This window comes from Clarias gariepinus, chromosome 1 (genome assembly GCF_024256425.1).
Source record: "Clarias gariepinus isolate MV-2021 ecotype Netherlands chromosome 1, CGAR_prim_01v2, whole genome shotgun sequence".
Classification (NCBI taxonomy): domain Eukaryota; kingdom Metazoa; phylum Chordata; class Actinopteri; order Siluriformes; family Clariidae; genus Clarias; species Clarias gariepinus.
This window is the reverse complement of record NC_071100.1, coordinates 12,160,567-12,181,447: the sequence shown is the minus strand read 5'-3', so window position 1 is coordinate 12,181,447 and position 20,881 is coordinate 12,160,567. Positions and strand designations below refer to the sequence as shown.

General features: G+C 39.0%; 2 protein-coding genes across 3 annotated transcripts; both read right to left on the bottom strand.

Moving 5' to 3' along the window:
* Positions 1–251: 251 nt before the first annotated feature.
* LOC128527004 (E3 ubiquitin/ISG15 ligase TRIM25-like) lies at positions 252–8,302 on the bottom strand. Of its 2 annotated transcripts, none has more exons than XM_053499265.1 (6): positions 8,284–8,302; positions 7,195–7,789; positions 5,819–5,893; positions 5,458–5,688; positions 1,683–1,827; positions 252–840 (listed from the first exon to the last, which is right to left on the bottom strand). In XM_053499265.1, exons 2-6 carry the CDS (start codon positions 7,783–7,785, stop codon positions 410–412), a joined length of 1,473 nt encoding a protein of 490 aa, XP_053355240.1. In that variant the 5' UTR covers positions 7,786–7,789; positions 8,284–8,302; the 3' UTR covers positions 252–409. The 2 variants fall into 2 exon arrangements, with proteins under 2 accessions (XP_053355240.1, XP_053355249.1); XM_053499274.1 differs by having other exon boundaries at positions 1,683–1,764.
* A 10,392-nt stretch (positions 8,303–18,694) lies between these two features.
* LOC128520292 (aerolysin-like protein) lies at positions 18,695–19,696 on the bottom strand. Its single transcript, XM_053494477.1, has one exon. The coding sequence runs from the start codon at positions 19,685–19,687 to the stop codon at positions 18,695–18,697; it is 993 nt and encodes a 330-aa protein (XP_053350452.1). The 5' UTR covers positions 19,688–19,696.
* Positions 19,697–20,881: the final 1,185 nt, after the last annotated feature.

Genomic DNA, 20,881 nt, shown 5'->3' with positions numbered 1-20,881 from the left:
ACTTGTTTAATAGTTATAAGAAATAACATAGATTAGAGAAAAAAACTTACAAAGATTATTAACTATTTCATCTAACATAGGAATGGACAGGACAAAATAAGAACAAGCTTAAAGAGCGCACAATACCGTGACGGAGCAAGGAAACAGCACATACAGTAATGCAATAGAGGAATAGTATGCAGTAAAGGCACAGAACGTACAGAGCTACTCACAAGAACAGGTTTAAAGAACAGTGTGTACAGAACGTATGTACCTATTTAGCCATAGACAAAAGTAAGTTTTAGAAATACTGAGTTTAAATATAAGGATCAGTCACAAATTAATGCATACAGAGTATAAGGCCCCAACTAAAAAAGATACACAAGACATAGTGGGCCTGGGTAAGCATCCGTAATGTACAGATGAGATATCACATATCAGAAGGCAATACTCTCTGAGGAAAAACAACAGCCACAGGAAGTTGAGAGGTGAGAGGCATAAAAGTAAAAACGCGTCTGTTCACAGACAGTGCAGGAGTAAAATCGGTTTGGGTGCCAACAGAAACACTTTCATCAGTTTGTGTACCGACAGACACTTTGAAATCGGTCGGAGTGGCAACGTTATAACAAACTGGCTTTAGTTCATTACTAAGCTCTGATCCTATGGGTGTAAAAACATGGGGGTACAGAGTGAGTGTGCGACGTCGCTTGGCGGGGCCAGGATAGGAATCATCATCATTCTTGACAGAAGTGGACCCTTTCTCCTGAAAATACTGTGTGGAGGACTGAGGACTGCACCCAACCTTCATGGTACCCACAGCGGCTCGATCATCTACAGGGTTGTTAGAGCTGGCACAATTGGCTGCAACATAGTAAAATAAGACACATAAGCACGACATAAACAAAATAAAAGACGATAACATTGAAACAATACATAAAGGGATGTTTACCAATGGTCTGTCTTCCAACACTTTGAAGTTAACCCGGAAATACAGGAGTCAGATAACGGCGGGTATGACGTAAAAACAAGAAGTGCCATCTTTTTAGATTGGATTTTAGATGTTATTTTTTTTAGATTGAGCAAAAAGAAGTTTAAAGATAATGGAAAGGAATAAAGTTAGAATGGGATGAAATGTAGGAGTCAGACATCATGGTGTATTGTTTTACTATTTTTTATAAACCAAATAAAAGATAATGGGAAGTAAATTGTAAGAAAGTTAGAACTATAATGGGAGTCAAAGTATGACATGAAATCTAAAGAAAATCTGATTATAATGGAAGTCAATGTTGGCAGGAAATAGATAATAAAAAACTGTAGGAGGGGCAAGTGTTCCCCCACCCATTTGTAAAACTGTATACAAGGAATGTGCATAAGCTTGCCAAGTCAGTCTGCTCTTGGAGATGCTTGGGTTTGCCACTTAAGCATTAGAGTACGGCTCATTTGGATTTTATTGCTGCAATAAATTCTCCTCACTTCATCCAGATCTACAAAATTTTTAGTTTGTTCATTGATTCCATTATTTATTAATATACATTGATATTGTGTGTCGAAAGTTTAACCATGCAGTATTAACATATATGTGCAGGACCTAAAAAATCCCAGACAAAAGTAAGGTGTGTGTAATTCAGACCTAAAACAGGATATTAACTTTGCCCTCTCTTTACCACATATTTGTGGTATATAAAGTAGAAGCTATAGCTTACCTTGACTCGATATATCCATAATCTGGTCTTTACGAAGCTCTTCTAGCTCCCTCCTCAGTTGAGAAACAGGCTTTATTACATTCTTAAAATTAAGGAGAGAATGTAATGTGATGGTTGGTACGTCGCACCCCATAGACTTGAAATTCTACATAGAAACAATAAATACATGTAAGATATGATAACCTGTATATATCTTTCTTAAACACAATATACACCCACAATATACAGTAGGGCAAAAGTATTTAGTCAGCCACCATAGTCAGCTCGATCTGGGGCTCCAGGCAAGATCTCACCTTGTGGGGTCAAAATGATCACAAGAACTGTAAGCAAAAATCCCAGAACCACACGGGCGATCTAGTGAATGACCTGCAGAGAGTAACTGTAACACACTGCGCCGCCAGGGACTCAAATCCTGCAGCACCAGACGTGTCCCCATGGTTAAGCCAGTACATGTCCAGGCCCGTCTTAATTTTGCTAGAGAGAATTTGGATGATCCAGAAGAGGACTGCGAGAATGTCATATGGTCAGATGGAACCAAAATAGAACTTTTGGGTAAAAACTCAACTTGTCGTGTTTGGAGAAAAAAGAATGCATCCAAAGAACACCATACCGGCTGTGAAGCATGGGGGTGGAAATATCATGCTTTGGCTGTTTTTCTGCAAAGGGACCAGGACGACTGATCGGTGTAAAGGAAAGAATGAATGGGGCCATGTATTGTGAGATTTTATGTGAAAACCTCCTTCCATCAGCAAGGGCAATGGAGATGAAATGTAGCTGGGTCTTTCAGCATGACAATGATCCCAAACACACCACCTGGGAAACAAAGGAGTGGCTTCGTAAGAAGCATTTCAAGGACCTGGAGTGGTCTAGCCAGTCTCCAGATCTCAACCCCATAGAAAATCTTTGGAGGGAGTTGGAAGTCCATGTTGCTCAGCGACAGCCCCAAAACATCACTGCTCTAGAGGAGATCTGCATGGAGGAACGGGTCAAAATACCAGCAACAGTGTGTGAAAACCTTGTCTGTCATTGCCAACAAAGGGTATATAACAATGTATTAAGATGAAACTTTGTTATTGACCAAATACTTATTTTCCACAATAATTTGCAAATAAATCCTACAATGTGTCCTATATATATATGTATGTATATATATCCATATAACATCCAGTATGCGGCAGTCCTGTGGGCGAAAATGCCTTGTTGATGCTAGAGGTCAGAGGAGAATGGGCCGACTGATTCAAGCTGATAGAAAAGCAACTTTGACTGAAATAACCACTCGTTACAACCGAGGTATGCAGCAAAGCATTTGTGAAGCCACAACACGCACAACCTTGAGGCGGATGGGCTACAACAGCAGAAGACCCTACAGGGTACCACTCATCTCCACTACAAATAGGAAAAAGAGGCTACAATTTGCACGAGCTCACCAAAATTGGTCAGTTGAAGACTGGAAAAATGTTGCCTGGTCTGATGAGTAAGAATTTGGCATAAACAGAATGAGAACATGGATCCATCATGCCTTGTTACCACTGTGCAGGCTGGTGGTGGTGGTGTAATGGTGTGGGGGATGTTTTCTTGGCACACTTGAGGCCCTCTTAGTGCCAATTGGGCATCGTTTAAATGCCATGAGCTACCTGAGCATTGTTTCTGACCATGTCCATCCCTTTATGACCATCATGTACCCATCCTCTGATAGCTACTTCCAGCAGGATAATGCACCATGTCACAAAGCTCCAATCATTTCAAATTGGTTTCTTGAACATGACAATGAGTTCACTGTACTAAAATGGCCCCCACAGTCACCAGATCTCAACCCAATCCAAGAGCATCTTTGGAATGTGGTGGAACGGGAGCTTCGTGCCCTGAATGTGCATCCCACAAATCTCCATCAACTGCAAGATGCTATCCTATCAATATGGGCCAACATTTCTAAACAATGCTTTTAGCACCTTGTTGAATCAATGGCACGTAGCATTAAGGCAGTTCTGAAGGCGAAAGGGGGTCAAACACCATATTAGTATGGTGTTCCTAATAATCCTTTAGGTGAGTGTATATGATGAAAATTACATTAGTTAAATTACATAATCAAATTAGTTGGCAATGGATTCAACTGTCGATTAGTTAATAAGTATTAATTCAGGTCATTTATAAAGATTTTTTTAAAACTTTGGACTTTTTCTGTGGTGTTGCAGACATCAAAATAACATTAAAAATATATATATATAATTGCAAGCAATGATGATCGAGTCCAAACACCCTGCGCCATAGCCACCTGGGCGCACCAGAAACACAGTTGGTACATGCACTTAAAAGTGAACATAATACTATTATGACATATTTTTAGAAAAAGGAGGAATTTTCTGTTAAAACCTCCAAAAAAACATGGATGATGAAAGCATGGTATTCAGTGGCGACACAGTGTGATGTCATCCAAAATGATCTCACACAATATAATGTCACACAGGAAGTTGCTAACCACTTTTTTTTTTTGTTTAAAAGCATCGTCATGGCTGCCTTGTTTAAAATATAAAAAAATCCCTGTGCAATTTTGCATCCTCAATTTCTTGAGACATAGGCCCAGGTTTGGTGGCGATTCTATAAATCCCCTAAGAGGAGTATGTCAAAATTTCTAAGGTGGGTTTTGCTAATGATATATATACACAGTAGATATAGTTTATAACTGACTACCTGTTAAGTAAATCCCATGACAATGCGAAAACTATTCAGCTGAATTGCAGCAGATTCCAACATGTTAAGCATGTTAGGGTGTTTTATAATTTTTTTAATAAAAGTGGTTAATAACATTTTTTTTTTAATTGAGCACATAATAATAATCCTTAGAAAAACATTAGCGCCCTTCACACACAAGGACATCAGCACTCTTATCATTGTGCTGGTGTTATAGCTTTTTGAGCATGTTTAGATCTTCAGAAAGACCTGGATGCAGGGAAAATATGGCCACTCAGTATGATGTCACTTAAAAAAAAATTCCAGTTTAAAAAAAGCATCACAAAATAAGGTCACTCAATGTAATGTCACTCATATTGAGGTTGCAATTATGACATATTATATAACTATATAATATATACCATACGACTAAGAAAGTTATTTTTTGCCATAAGTTTAAGCTCTAGATGACATTAGCCCTTTCAGAAAAAGAGTGCCCTCACACACTATGATGACATGGCTGATGTCATAGTGCTTGGGCCCTAAAAAAAAAAATAATGAAGTTAATTGTGCAAATACCCAAGTAATTGTGCAAAGATCAGCTTGACAATAACAAAGAATCTATGCGGAATGGAAAAGACATGCTATAGTAAGAATAACTGAGCAGACTCTGAAGCTAACCGTTGAGTGTGTTATGCACCGTGATGTTCTGTATATAACACATGAGCCTTAGCCTAGATCTCCCAGTCCACATTCCAATGCCCTTGTAGTGAGGTGTTGAAAAGCCAAATAGCTCTAGGGACAAAGAATGTCCTGAATATGTCAGTCTTCCACTAAACATACTTCTGTTTGCTGAAAACTATGTGCAGTGGGTGGTCGGGGTTGGCCATGATGGACAGCATTTTGTTTAGTGTCCTCCTCTCCACCACTTCCTTGAGTCCATCTCCAAACAAACCAACAAACCAGCTCTCCAATCGCGTCCAATCGCGTAGCATTCCTGCTTATAAGACCATCTCCCGGGGACATTTGATTACTCTTTAACTTACCGATTTTTGAGAATTGCTAAAACCTTCTCACATTATTGTGATCATTGTCTCGGTGATGTTACCTGTAAAAAATAAATGGGATCCTCCATGTATGAAAGCTCCTTCATCTTAGCATCTCTCCTCTTCAGCTCTGCCATCTCCTGCTTCAGTTTCCCAAACACTGCATCAGCCCGACTGACTACAGCTTTCTTTTGAGCTCTGATCAGCGCCGTTACCTCACAGCGTCTCTTAGTGAATTTGATCAGATCACTAAATATCCTTTCATGTTCCTGCAACGCTTTTTGTGCGGAGCGCTGTTACAACACACAAAGGGGATTTTTCAGCTATTTTAATGGAACCCAAAATAGTAAAACGATTAATTGATTTATAGAAACTAAAGAAATTGAACTGCGCTTTTAACATTAAGATGTTCTTGAAACTCACCATGTAAGACACCACTGCTTTTGTTAGCTTATGGTGCTGCTCCTCTCCTTCCTGAATCTTTTCCAGTAACTGTTTCTGTGCAATAACAAGGCATATAATTCAACAGCATGTCAGACAGAAGAGAATCTACTTTTTAACTACTCAATTAAAATGAGGTCAATGAGACATGAAATCGGTTATTAGTTCTAATAGGCTCACATAAAAATGTACATAGTTGCATGAACTACCCGTATATGTGTGTATCCGTATACATTGTGAAGACTTCAAGAGTGAAGGAACATTACTGGAAGATGACAAGACACCAGGAAGATCTTCAACAAGCTCAACACTTAAAAATGTCAAAACCATTTGGCAACTTGTGCACCTTGATTATCAAAGAACAACCCACAACGTGTGATTTGAACATGTGCTGTGTTGCTGCAAAGTTCGTCCCCAGGCTGTTGACCCAGGAGCAGAAAAAACATTGCATCCAAGTCTGCCACGAACTCAGTCAGCGTGCCGTGGATGATCATGTCATGGATCATTACTGGTGAGGAAAGCAACAGTCTCCATCATGGAGGAGGCTCATCATCTTCACGACTGACAAAGACGGGACAGGTCTGCAGCTCGGTCAAGTGCATGCTCATCGTCTTTTTCAACATTCGCAGCATTGTGCATCGTCCCCAGGGGACAGACCGTCAATAGCAAATTCTACTGCCAGGTTTGAAGGCATTTGAGAGCGGAATGTATAAAATGCAGCTATAAATCAAGAGCTTCAGTTGAAATAACGATTAAGCATCAGGATTTTGCATGATGGTTGGTATTACAAGGGCTGGTTTGAGTGTTTCAGAAACCACCGATCTGCTGGGATTTTCAAAAGGGTCCAAAGGGTCTGACAAAGTCTATAAAAAAGTAAATTAAGCAGTCTTTACATTCACAGTGAGTAGCAATCACCTGAGAATAGAATGTGAGTCCACTCTTGGTCAGTCAAGAACAAGAATCTGAGGCTACCGTGGGCACCGAATCACATAAACTACATAGATCTAATATTTTAGAAACTGGTGACTTCCTGGGATATTCACAGATTCTATAAGTTATTAACTTTTGTGTGTGAAAATCCTAGGAGGTTAGCACTTTTTGAAATACTAACCAATGCAACCAAACCAACCCAATTGTCAATTAAAAACCATGCCACAGTAAAAAATTACAGAAATGACACTTTCTATATTCTCATGCTTAATGTAGACTTGATATGAAGCTATTATCTTGACTAGATGATTGAGAAAACTTCATAATTCAGCAGGTATCCATTTGAAAGTCTATTGTAATTGTACTGGGGTTTATTTAGCTTTTTGCACAGAGATTTGCCTGCATGTCTGGCTGTGAGACATTGTTACCTGTTTCTCAGCTCTTTCTGCTGCAGCTGATACTGTATCGTGTCCTTTATGTTGATCCATGGCACACAACATGCAGATACACTGCTGGTCAGTGCGACAGTAAACCTCCAGCAGTTTGCCATGCTGAGAGCAGATCTGCTCCTGGAGTCGTCTGGAGGCTTCCACCAGCTTGTGCTTCTTAAAGGCAGGAGATTTATAGTGAGGCTGGAGGTGAGTCTCACAGAAAGAGGCCAGACACACCAGACAGGACTTGATGGCTTTGTGTTTTCTCTCAGTGCAGGAATCACACTCCACATCTTCAGGTCCAGCAGAACACTGAGCAGGAGGTGTAGGTTGGACTCCTGCCTTCTTCAGAGTCTCCACTATGTCAGCCAGCATGGTGTTTTTACTCACAGCAGGTCTTGGAGTGAAGGTTTGTCTACACTGAGGACAGCTATAGACTACCTTCTGATCCTCCTGATCCCAACAGGCATTAATACACTTCATACAGAAACTGTGTCCACACTGTAGAGTCACTGGATTCTTTATTAGATCCAGACAGATTGAACAGTTGAACTGATCTTGAAGTCCTAAAATATTAGCTTTAGCCATTTCACTGAAAAACAACAGTGCCCAAACAGTCACTAATGCAGTCGTTACAATATGCATGCACTTTCAGTTTGTAAAAGCCACGTAGAAACTCATGCATCTGAACAAAAGACTCACTTTTATAATTTTTTTTTCAAAATGCATTAAAGATTAAACTAAGTGGTCAATAACCTTAAACGGAAATCACAAAGAAAATAATGCATCACTACTTAATAATACAACAACAAAATAATTGAAATAAGTTTAACACATACAGTACTATTCCAGGAACTGTTTAACAAACATGCAATACATGACATCATATTACATTTATTGTAAATGCATTAACAACAATTACAGCATACCATAAGTTACTGTTTCTCTCCTGTATTGAGAACTATAGTAATTAAATTAAATATCAAATAACTCAGATTCAAGTGATAATCAGTAAATAAAGACCATAATTATCATACCATTAGTGTCCCTGGAATGACCAGCAGATGATGAGCTTTCCCGTCTCACCTGTTACTAACTGCAGTCTCTTGACTTACACGCAGTGTTTCATACACTGACCCTATACTGTTACCTCATAGTTACTTAGGGGTAGAGACTGTGAGGTGGTGATTATCTGCCACAGACAGTGCTTGTACATTGAGTCTAAACTTTTGCTGTACTAGTGAGTGTAAGGTGGCATATACTGTGATGTCATACTCTGGGCATGTCACAGGTGTTCCTCATCAAATGACTTGAAAATTTACAAATTTTCACCATTTCAATTATTTTAGCTTTTCACCTTAGGTGCATTCGGAAAGTATTTACAGTGTTTCACTTTTTCCCACATTTTATGTTACAGCCTTATTTCAAAATGGATTACATTCATTATTTTCCTTATAATTCTACAAACAATACCCCATAATTGGGAAAGAAGTTTGGTTAAATATTTGCAAGTTTATTAAAAAACATAAAAATAAAAATTACATGGTTATAAGTATTCACAGCCTGACACTGAAAATTACATTTAAAATTGATCTCAGTGTGACATCCACCAACAATTGTTTGTCACAATTGTTGAGTTGAGATTTACTTCGCACTTTTTTTTGTTTAATGAAATACCTTTTTTTTTTAAAATATATTTTACCATAGGTTGAACTGCCAAACTATGTACAGTGAAACTTCGGATTACGAGCATAATTCGTTCCCGGAAGTGGGCTCGTATTCCAAAAAAACAAATTTTATTTTCCCATAGGAAATAATGGAAACTCAAATTATTCATTCTACAGGCCAAAAAAATTAAATCCATAAAAATAATTAACACAAAATATAAAGTAAAAATATAACAAATTAACCTGCACTTTACCTTAAAAAAAAAAAATCCAGACAAATAAGTGTTTCCATTTATGCACACAGGCGCTGTGTGTGTGTGTGTGTGTAATGTGCGTACACACACACACACAGACACACACACATTAACGGAGAGACCGTTTTTTAAAAACCGTTTAAAAATTAACCATTTAAAAATTTAGCAAGGAACATTGCTAGTCACACTCGCGTGAGCGCATACAAACGGAATCACTGCTGTAAAGTATGCGCTCACGCGAGTGTGACTAGCGATGATCCTTGCTCATTTTTAAACGGTTTTAAAAACGGTCTCTCCGTTAATGTGTTAACACACACACACACACTCTCTCTCTCTCTCTCGGTTTTACAGCCCCTCCTCTCAGGTTCTTAAACAAACACACACACTCTACCATGCACACACACACATACACACACACACACACATTACCTATCGTCTCCCCTGCTGGGTCCTAGTGCTTGCAGGGTTTGTGTGTGTTTGTTTGCATAATTGTGTGTTTGTGTATTCACCCAGCAGGGGAGACGATTACCTACAATTCCGCAGCGCAAGAGAGAGAAAAACCGTTGGCTCAGTTGTGATCACGTAACGCTCGGTGTCAAAACTAGAAGCGCATGCGTGATACATGATACTCGGTAAACCAAGACAATGCTCGTTGTTCAAGTCAAAATTTATTAAAAATCTTTGCTCGTCTTGCGGAACACTCGTAAACCGCGTTACTTGTAATCCGAGGTTCCACTGTATTGTAATTGTCTGAATTGTCAGGTGCATCCTTTTTTGAGAAGTTTTTTTACAACTAGGTTGGAGTCCACCTGTGGTACATTCAGTTAAACTGAAATTTAAACCAAGCCATGAAGTCCAATAAATTGTATGCAGACCTCTGAGACAGGATTGTATGTGGCACAGATCTGGGACAGGGTACAGAAAACATTTTGCAGCATTGAAGGTCCCGGTCTGCCACTACCATGCTCCACTTTAGAGATGGTGTTGGCCAGGTGATGAGCCGTGCCTGGTTTTCTCCAAACATGATGCTTAGCATTCAGGCCAAAGACTTTAATCTTTGTTTCAACTGACCAGAGAATTTTGTTTCTCATGGTCTGAGAGTTCTTCAGGTGCCTTTGGCTGTCATTTGTCTTTTACTTAGAAGTGGCTTCCGTCTAGCCACTCTACCATATGGGTCTAATTGGTAAAGTTCCGCAGTTATGGTTGTTTTTTTAGAAGGTGCTCCTCTCTCCAGAGAGAAACACTGGAGCTCTTTTAGAGTGATGACTGGGTTTTTGGTCATCTCTCTAATTAAGGCTCTCCTGCCCTGATCACTCAGTTTGACCAGGGGGCCTGCTCTAGGAAGCATTTTGGTGGTTCCAAATTTCTTCTACAGTATGTACGGATGATGGAGACACCTTTGCTTATTGAGACTTTCAATGCTGGCAAAAGTTTTTTTACCTTGTTGTGCAAAATTAAATTGTCTGTTGTGGGGACCCCATGACAGGAGGACCCAAAAGACTAACAACAAAACCTAGTCAATTTTTCATCATTGTAACAAGTTTGGAGGAGGGGAAGGAAAGAATAGTGAAGGTGTGCACGTGTTGCATCACCCCACTCGCATGCCACTCTTCTGTGTTTTAAGTGTCTGCCACATGACTCTGCTCTGAACACCTCCCTAACCTTGAGCTACACTACCCGCCTTGTTTTTATAGGGCAGGGAAAAGCCTGAGATTGATTCACAATGATTTTTCACCAGAGGCCCTGCCTCTTCGCCCACATGCATAAGGGGAGAAATCTGACTGTGTCTGCCTATTCTAGGTTTACCTATATACGCACCACTCACTCGCTCATTGTCTATAACGCTTTATAGGGGTTGGAGCCTATCCCAGGAAACTTAGAGCGTGAGGCAGGGTACACCCAGGATGGGGTGCCAATTGATCACAGTGTTTTTATTATACAGTTTTAGGGATATGTGTCACGGGTATACACCGAAGGGGGCCATGCGCAGAGCCTCCATTTTGTGTTTTCCTTTAGTTTGAACTTAATTTCCCAGAATGCACCTCGGTCAGGTGATGGGAGCGCTCACCTGAGCCTAGGTAGCTAATCAGTTTAGTAATAAATAGTCTGCCTAAGGCCAGGGGGGTATTCCAGAAAGCTTGGTTAACTTACCATTTGGTTAATCATAACCTCTGGGTTGATTAACCCCAAACCCGCATACCATAAGTATGTTGGTTCCAAAACCCCTAAGAAGAGTAAGTTTAATCAACCCTTTACTGGTTACCCAGAGTTAGTGCGCGTGCACGGTGCACACATAAAGACATTTTCAATGGATCGCCGATCTCACGAGTCAAAATGGAAAATCAAAGTGAAAAAAGAGAGCGGCATACTTCACAGAGGTTTTAATGCACGTGTATGAAAAATTCAAGCCAATAATAATGAAAAAAAGCAATACGACTAAAAAAAAGAGAGTTGGCTTGGCAAAAAATAACGGACAGAGTAAATGCATGAGAATATTAAATTGTAAATTTGACATCACCTCCCTTTTTATTATAATGCAAAATAATTAAACACCCCTTCTGCATTCTTTTGACTGTTACACGAAAGCATTTACTTTTCCTGCCATTAATTTCTTTAGGTTAAAATACCAATGTATATTTACCAGGAATTTATGGTTTCTGATTTAATAAGCTGTAATCTTTCTGGAGCCAGAAGCCAAGTGAAATTAAAACACAGAAACGTTCTGCAAAAAAATAATATTTGATTACACGATCACTAAACTATTTATTAAACATGATTTAGTATATTCTTTCTGTCATGTACAGTAGGTAATAGAAAGAAGGCTGAAGCCCACCACCACCTCCCCTCACCCCATCTGAGGAGCTGGCTCTGTCACACAAAAGTAACATGGTGAAATGTAAGTTTAACACTATGATTTGTTTTCATTATATGACTTAATAAATTACTATCTCTGTTACTTTAAGTCTTTTTGAACGTGCTTAACATTTGTATCCAGGCTTACTTTATTTAACTGCATATGATGTATAGGCTACTGTGATCCTGTGATCTTAGTTGTATTACCTTGACATTTTTTTTTTCTTTGCATTATTGGTTTTTCTTTGATAATATTGAGAATTTTATGGGTTGTATTTCCTTATAGATGCTGATAGAGGAATGAAGATGATGATGAAGAGACCACATCTGCTGTGACAGAAGTGGTCAATGCTGGTAGGTCCACTGAGGTATGATGCATACCATTATAATGCATGCTTCCTTTTTACATTAGATTAACAGACTGTCATTGTTCTTTTACAGTACCTACCTGGGGATTCGCCTACGAATGAAGGTCCTTCAACTTCAATGCACGATCTAAGAAGTGTAAGAATTTGTGTGCAGTTGTCCATATTTAAATTTTATTGTCTGACAGAATCTCATTTATTTAATTATTTTTGCCTTCCTACTTGCCAGAAAAGGAGCTGTATAAGGTCCATCTTCAAAAACAAATGAGAAAAAGTGACATGGAGATGGACCTTATACAGCTTCAAATGGGAGAGAAAAGGCTATCCATTAAAAAAGCAATACTAGAAAATGAATTATTGGAGCATCGCCTTAAGGTGAGAACTTGTGTGTATATTAATCTGTTGCATGTTATAAGTGTTGTATCAAGCATTATAAAGCAATGTAATAAAAGAAAACACAAACACTTTACGTTCATTGTTTTTCAGGAAATAAAGAAATTAACCAGTGCAAACTATTTAATAAAAGTAATTTTGACAAATCCTGTCTCCCAAAAGTCTTCCATCTCTGTTGTGTGCCAAAATCTGTAGAGGTTCCTCTGGGCCATCTTCTTCAATACAAGAAGGGTGGCTCTCTCCTCTTATAGTGGCAATGTTGCCAAGCACAACACAAGCCACTATGATGTCGCATGCTTCACATATTACCTATAGTTAGTGGAAAAAATTATGAGTTTAATGATTTTAACAAGGCAAAAAATCAAGTTGTTACCTGAACATTGCTACTATGAATTGATTTCCTATTAACATCGTCTCCCTCATTTATTGAAGGAGCTTTAATATAAATGTGGGTGCCATCAATGCACCCAATTACATTTGGAAACCCTGAAATAGAAAGTCATATATGGAAGGATTAAGTGTGTGTGTGTGTGTGTGTGTGTGTGTGTGTGCAGGATGAATACATGTATACAGTAGATATAAATAGTATGACTACATATTAAATATGCGTCATAGATTTTACTAGAAAGGACAAACCTGCCACTCTGTGGAATTCCTTTAATAACATGCAGAGGTTTATGTCCAGGGAACTGTACACACGTGTGTAAGGCCTTGTTCACACGGGCGTTAAAATCGAGCGTTTTTCTTGCGTTTGTAGCGTCCGGTAAGCGCGGATCAAGCGGCGAGTGTTTTCTACACATAGGAGTCAATGGGAGTGTTCACACGGGCTTTGGTGACGTGCGTTTGTCCGGCTGCGCGTTTATACGGCATTAAAAAAACGTTGCATGCAGCTTTTTCTTGGCGTTCAAAACTCAACAAACGCAGGAAAACCGCTTCTAGTTCGTTTTCTGCGCGTTCATTTTACGCTTCGGAGAACCGGAGATATCCCATGATCCTCCATGCTATACATAGGGAAATGCGGAAAAGGGCAAAATAAAAAAAATCATTGTTGAAAAACTTACGCGGAAATTTTCATTTCTTCATAAACCACAAAAAAAGACTTCCTTTAATCCAACGTTGTGCAGTCAGAGAGTGAACCCTGTAGCAGCGGGCTTTCATATTCAGTTCCCGACACACTGCCCCCACAGGTTAACACACAAACTACAATTTGGGCTGCAGGCTGACGTTAGACAGAGACAAACGAACGCCGGTGTAGAAGTCAATCAAGCGCCACTACAAAATGCAACATAAACGTCTAGGACGTTCAGAGCACGTTCGTTTATCCAAAAACTTAACGCCCGTGTGAACAAGGCCTAAGAAGTGTTTAAGTGCCAGACATACAGGTGCCTTTCCCACATGCTCTGCATCGGCCATATTATTTGTCCTGACGCAAAAAACGAAGTGCTATGCACAGAATATTTTCTGTTCTAAGCGCAGACCCGCGGTTTCTGACATTTGCAATATGCGGTTTCAAGAGATGTGTTAAGTAAATTAATGATTCCCTTGAAAACTGATATTGCTCTTTTAAATAATCATAAGGAAATTAATAGACATCAATACGCGTATATCTCATAACTCTCTTCTGATAAAAAAGGGTTACTGATGTTCACTTGGACTAACAGCCAGTCTGTTTGGTCTGATCCTACAAAAAAATAAAAAATAAATAAGTGCAGCTGAAATCACGTAAAAAAAACCCTCATGTCATAAAACCTTTGTGGTTTTAATGTTAAGGCTGATCAGTGTATTGTGGTGGTGTACTTGGACACAATTTTCTTTTTGTATTTTTGCCTTTGTCCAAATACTTGACAATTTCCCAGAAGAAAAAAAAAATTTTAAAGGCTACTGTTTACATCAATAGCCATCTAATCACAGTTAATCAGATCTACTTCAGATTGGAAGTTTGTTACATTCCAAAAGCACACCCATTGACAGAATGCATGATAACCCTGGATGCAATTCCTTACAATGCCTGCAGAAACTCTTAGTATCATCGGAAAACAATTTAAACAGCCCCTAATATGATCTTTCTTGCAGTGTGTCATGTAGCTGTATGTTCAATTCAATTCAATTTTATTTGTATAGCGCTTTTAGCAATTTTCATTGCCGCAAAGCAGCTGTACACAATCAAAAGACTTATTTAAGTTTGTATGAAATGTGAATTTGTATCAATCAAAATGGTCAGTTTGTCCCTGGTGAGCAAGCCGAGGGCGACAGTGGCAAGGAAAAACTCCCTGAGATGGTAATAGGAAGAAACCTTGAGAGAAACCAGACTCAACAGGGAACCCATCCTCATCTGGGTGAAACAGAAAGCAGTAAATGATCTGCATTTATACAGTGTGTAGGGTGGGAGGCAGTTCAGCTATAATAGATGATGTTAGGTGATGTTAATAAGGAGTCCAGGTAGTAACTGAAGACACAGGTAGTAAGAATTTCCAGTCCTGAACTATCAAACTGTCAAGTCCCCAGAGAAACAGTTGCCAACACCAGTCAAGGCCAGAACCATTTTCTAGGTAGAAAGAATCATTCCCAGACACCAGACGCATCCCAGAGATCCATGTGGCGAGATCTTCAGCCAGAAGGGGGGCACCAGGATGGGTCAGACAGGTCCGGAGGGCAGAGGGAGTCTGGATCACTGGCAGCTCAGGAACGACATGTGTAGCTTGACAGAGAGAGAGAAAGAGTGAAAGGGGGAGACAGGAGGAGAGAGGAAAGAGAAAGAGGGGGAGAAAGAGAAGAAGAGGAGAAATGGCAGTTAGGTATGGTCACAGTCACACAATGTATAATGTGAATCAGATCAGAGGTGCTGTGGTCTTTATGTTAATTAAATTATTAAAACAAACTTTCTGAGTCTTTCTAAAAAATTTTTCTTAGCTCGGGGAACAGACACAGTCTCAATATGATGAACCCTGAGTGACGACTCTATGCAGCTAGCAGACAGTTGGTTTAGCCTGTCTGTCTGCTCCCTGGCCTGGGCTCTGGATTGTCACCGATTAACTAGGCCTCTTCTGAGACTATGAGCTATACTGCAAGAAATGAGAGCAGCACCTTCCCGAGTGGGATGGACATCGTCCCGCCCTAACAGGCCAGTTTTGCCCTCAAAGGTCTTCCAATTATCAATGAAGCCCATGTTGTTTTCGGAGCACCACCTGGACATCCAGCAGTTCAGCGACCATAACCTGCTAGAGGTATGTCACCAGGTCTAATTGGGATGGGACCAGAGCATATTATGTCATCGGACATCGCCTTAGCTAATTTAAACACCTCTATAAAGTTATTCTTACTAACCTCTGACTGACGAAGGCGTATATTATTAGCTCCAGCATGTACCACTATCTTGGAGAACCTGTGTCCTAGAGCCCTACGATTACCTGCTATGTCCGGTGCTCTGGCTCCCGGGATACACCTAACCACTGCCGTTGGCGCCCCTAAAGACCTGGCTAATTTCACGTGCCTCATTATAGAGTCTCCTATAACCAGAGCTCTTTAAGGTTTCTCAGCGGGTGCATCACTGAGGAGAGCAAACCTGTTGGACACGTGAAGCGCAGAAGAGGTGTGCTCCGGTGGGCTAGCCTTAGCGTTAGCTTTGGCTAAACGAGTATGCCGCCGAGCAGTCACCCACTCGCCCCGCTGTGAGGGCTCTAATGCCGGAGTCGGGGGCTGGTTATCTCCGCCTGCGGCACCCAGACTGTCCGCTACGGGAATAACACTGCTCTCACACTCTCTAACCCTCTCTAAAGTCTGGATGCGCTGCTCTAACGCTGATATCTTCTTCGTCAGAGTGCTCACTAACACACACCTATCACAAATAAAATTACCACTAACGACGGCGGAAGAATGTCTAAACATCCTGCACTCTACACACTGAACAATCAATTATATCGTACCTGAGTCAGAGTTTAGTTGTTTGGAGCTGAATTCCATTTGTTGTTTTTAGACGAAGAAACTTGCATGTTCTCCAAAAAGCGCAGAAAAGGCGAAGCCAAATAGTATAAAGATGTAAAAACTAGTTGCTATAAATATTATATTGTATAAATGAAAAAGTTATGTAATTTAAACGCTAATACAAACGCAAAACTTTCGCGGCAACGATACAAAAACAGGATGCTACGTCACCAACAGCAAGGGAATGCTAGCTAGTTAGGCTAAGGGTTCTGTCACTCGCTCGATCAGATCAGTTTAAAAATGGTTCGCTGGTATAACCATAGCAAGCATGTCCGCTAATTTTAACAATCAAAGAAAAAAAGTAACAATAAAGTTAAAATGTAGGGATAAAAAAGAGAAATGAAAGATTCAGATGTTAGCCATGCTCATATTAAAGTGCATAAACTGTCATCTTGAATAAGCAGGGATAGTGCAATATCTCTCTCTCTCTCTCTCTCTCTGTCCTTTGTATCTGTACATATGGATGCATGAGTGTATGTGAATGATTGTATGTGAATAAGGATCATTTACTCCATTATATTTACTTAAGTAACTTTTGAAAAAAAAAAAAAACTTCTATGAGTACTTTTTCCTGCACCATACTTTTTACTTTTACTTGAGTAACTTCATGAAGAAGAAACGTTACTCTTACATTCGGCTACACTCGACTTGTTACATTTACATTTACATTTAGGCATTTGGCAGACGCTCTTATCCAAAGCGACTTACAAAAAGTGCTTTAAAGTTTACATCATTGGATACATACTTACACTGGGTTAACTAGGTTAATAACTAAGTGCCATTAGTCCAACACAACTGGGAAGAGGGTTTTTTTTGTTTTGTTTTTTTGTTACTTTTCCAACCATTTATTCGACACATTAGATATTTTTTGTTTTTGCCAGAGAAATGCAGCTGGTGGATCTACCACGTGACTCTGTTTCACCAATCAGATGTAGCAACAATAATCACATGACTACGTTTGACCAATCAGCCGCAAAACGAATAACCGCATGGAGTCAAATGGCCACACAGAAGGCAGGGGTCGGGGGAGGGTTGTCTTCAGCAATGGTAGACAGTAAAGCAAACATGTCGCGGTTAGTTTAGCGGTTTTATTTAATGTTGCAATCTTAACATTTAATTAGAAAATAAAGCTAGATGCTAAAAAATACAAGTTTCTTACATTTGTTCTGCTGGACACAGTTCATGGTAAAGTGAAGCCTCTTGTACATGTTCTAATGTTATTTGTTATCTGCTGAGGCATTTGCAGGGCAACTGAATATACAGTATATCTTACACAGGAAATAGTTTACACTGTTCAAACATCCATGTATTACCTACAGTAGGTATTTATTTCAAAAGCTTTATATTGTTTTATATTGAGATTGGGACATTTGTATTTCTTATTCCTTAATTTGATATTTTGTACAGATATTTCATTTTTTTTCGTTTATTTTATTAATTTTATTGATTTTATCTGCTTATCTACTTTCTAAAAAAAATTAATCAGACATTGTGATGAAACAGTTACTCAGTACTTGAGGAGGCTTTTCACCGAATACTTACTTGGGTGATATTTCAGATTACTACTTTTTACTTCTAGTTGAGTTTTACTGCACCATACTTTTTATTTTGAAGTACAGATACTTTTACTTGAGTAGATTTTTTGGCTACTCTACCCACCTCTGTTCAGAAGTAACACTCCTGTACTTTAGCACCATATGAACAGTCTACAAAGAACAGAAAGGACAAAGACAGGCTTTCATATACAGGCAAAGATGAGTTGAAACAACAGTAGAGTGTTTATGTTGAGACTGACTTTATTGATAGAAATCTTTACAGATTTTAATATTCTTTTGAAAAAGAAATCAAATCAAATAATCAATGAGGATATCAATAAGGATTATTAAAAGGTAATAACTGAAACAATCCTTTAAGCCAAGCTAACAAAGAAGACATTTTTGATTTGAATGATCTAATAGGTGAGATTCATTATATAAAATTTTCATTACATTTTTAGAATAAACTTTGCAGATTTTGAGGCCCCACCGAGGTTTTTGGCTGATTCAGTCACAGTTACATCTCCAGCAGTGTAAGTGACACCTTTGTAGGTTCCACTGGTTTTAAATTCCAGCACACCACCATTATGGCACGTAATCTTGACTTTGCCCTTGAAGGGGAGATCAACTGGAGCCTGGACAAGTGTGATGTCCACATCCACGATTTTACCTGGAAGGACTGTAACAAGAAATACGTAAAGCTCCATTCTCTCTTCACTCATCTCTGAAGGATATGTACCCGTAGGACCAAGTATGAAAACATAGTTTAATTCTTTCTTTGCAATCAGTGGGATTCCTGCAGTCACTTTCAGGGTGTATGTCAACTCCAATTTTCCAGTAACTGACCAGGAGGATTTCGGCGTTATTTTTTGGGAGGTTTCAATTTTCAATTCTTGAGTTTGAGAAGTATCATTGTGGTAGGTCATGGATTTGATTTCCCTGATATTCACTTTGGGTATCACTTCCTTAAGTGTAGGATACTCAACATCTGTAAGCTCAGTAGACTTGATCGTGTTAATGAATATGAAGCCCAAGCAATCAATATCTGAACCTGAACGCCCTGTGATTCCCATGCAGATCCCAGAAGCAACATCAACTGGAACTTCTTGGTTCAACCCTTCACTTCTCTGCTTTACATAGAACTCCCTGGAGTGAGTTGTCTTGAATTTGATGGCACCCAGACGTGTTCCCCTTGAATTTGCCCATAGTGAAAGGGAGGTGAAATGCTCTCCATCTTCAAATATAAACTCTTTAACATCCCCAGCAGGTACACCAAACTGCTTGGACTGGCCATCAGTAAGGCAGACCTTTATGGCCTTCACTTGCCAGTCACCGAGCCACACGCAGATCTTTTGCAATGTGGATCCATTTTCAGTGCCATTAAAATTAAAGGGGTTTCCTCCATTCGCACCAACTGCAACTACATCTGCCAGGGCTGACATTATCTTGAGCTTAACCTTCAAAAAGAAAACAGACAATTAGTTGTATTAAGGTCATTTTTAATAATTATTCTTTTTTAAAATAAATAATCAAAAGCTACTGTCAATATTATTTTATGATTCAGATCATAAAGTGTTTTCAGCCGACTGTTTATTTAATTAATTTATTCTTACTAACGGCCAATACGTTCTTTTGGAATAAAACCAGTCATTCAAATTACTTGTAACTTCTATCTCACACCACTAAAAGGTAGATAGTACCAAAGTACCAATATATATTTTGGGTAGACCAGTATGGCCATCTTTAAACAAAATGGCCGCAGCAAAATTATGTCATCGCACAATTTAAGCCATAAATGAGACCTAAGTTGTGATTCTAATCTATTCTTATTGGTAACCATAATTTAAAATTTCTTTAAAGTTGTTAAAATTGCACCTAATCAATAAAAACCTCACACCAAGTAATAATAGAAAACATAAAAGAATGAATAGATTGCAATAAATTGTTTAATATTGCTACTGTATCCAACTAAATACATTTCCCTTGCAAACGACTTATACATGTTTTTTATAATTAATTTATTTTGGATTAATAAATCAATTTAACTAATTAACGTTTTCACACATAGGAATTTTTGGCGATGAACCTTGAGATTCCACCATGTGCTGGCAATAGCAGGGACGAAAGCAAAGATTGCATGGAAGTCGACATATTCATGTAATTTCCATGATTAATCTCCTTGACACGTCAGTGCAGCCCTATACTTGGGTTATTTGAAGCTGTTGTGCTCTTTCTATCCTGTCGGGTCAGCATCCTCACAAACCTCTGCCTAATTTTATTGATTTCTTTCATGAACATTGTAACCAATTACATAAACAGTACATTACATGTAAAACAATAAAATATGCAAAGATTTAAAACAGTAAATTTATGCATGAACTATTAATAAAACATATAAATAAGACACAAACAACTGAGGCGCACATTTTTCACATTTCATCCCTCCAAACCGCTCTGGAAAGCTACAGCTTCTAAATGTTATTTCTTGGAGAAATAATAAGAGAAATTACCCCCACTGAGTATCTACCTCTGCTGTGTCGTCAACTACAATTCCATTAGGAAGGGCCTGTCATAAAACGATTAAAGACCATTATGTGACGTGAACTGGCGGTCACTTTATTTGTAGCTAATTTATT

Coding starts and splice junctions, on each gene's coding strand:
- LOC128527004 (XM_053499265.1), bottom strand. CDS start 7,785: ATGGCTAAAGCTAATATTTTAGGACTTCAAGATCAGTTCAACTGTTCA. Junction 5,894..7,194: donor CAGAAAGAGCTGAGAAACAG/GTAACAATGTCT, acceptor GTTATTGCACAG/AAACAGTTACTGGAAAAGAT. Junction 841..1,682: donor TATGGATATATCGAGTCAAG/GTAAGCTATAGC, acceptor ACTATGTTGCAG/CCAATTGTGCCAGCTCTAAC.
- LOC128520292 (XM_053494477.1), bottom strand. CDS start 19,687: ATGTCAGCCCTGGCAGATGTAGTTGCAGTTGGTGCGAATGGAGGAAAC.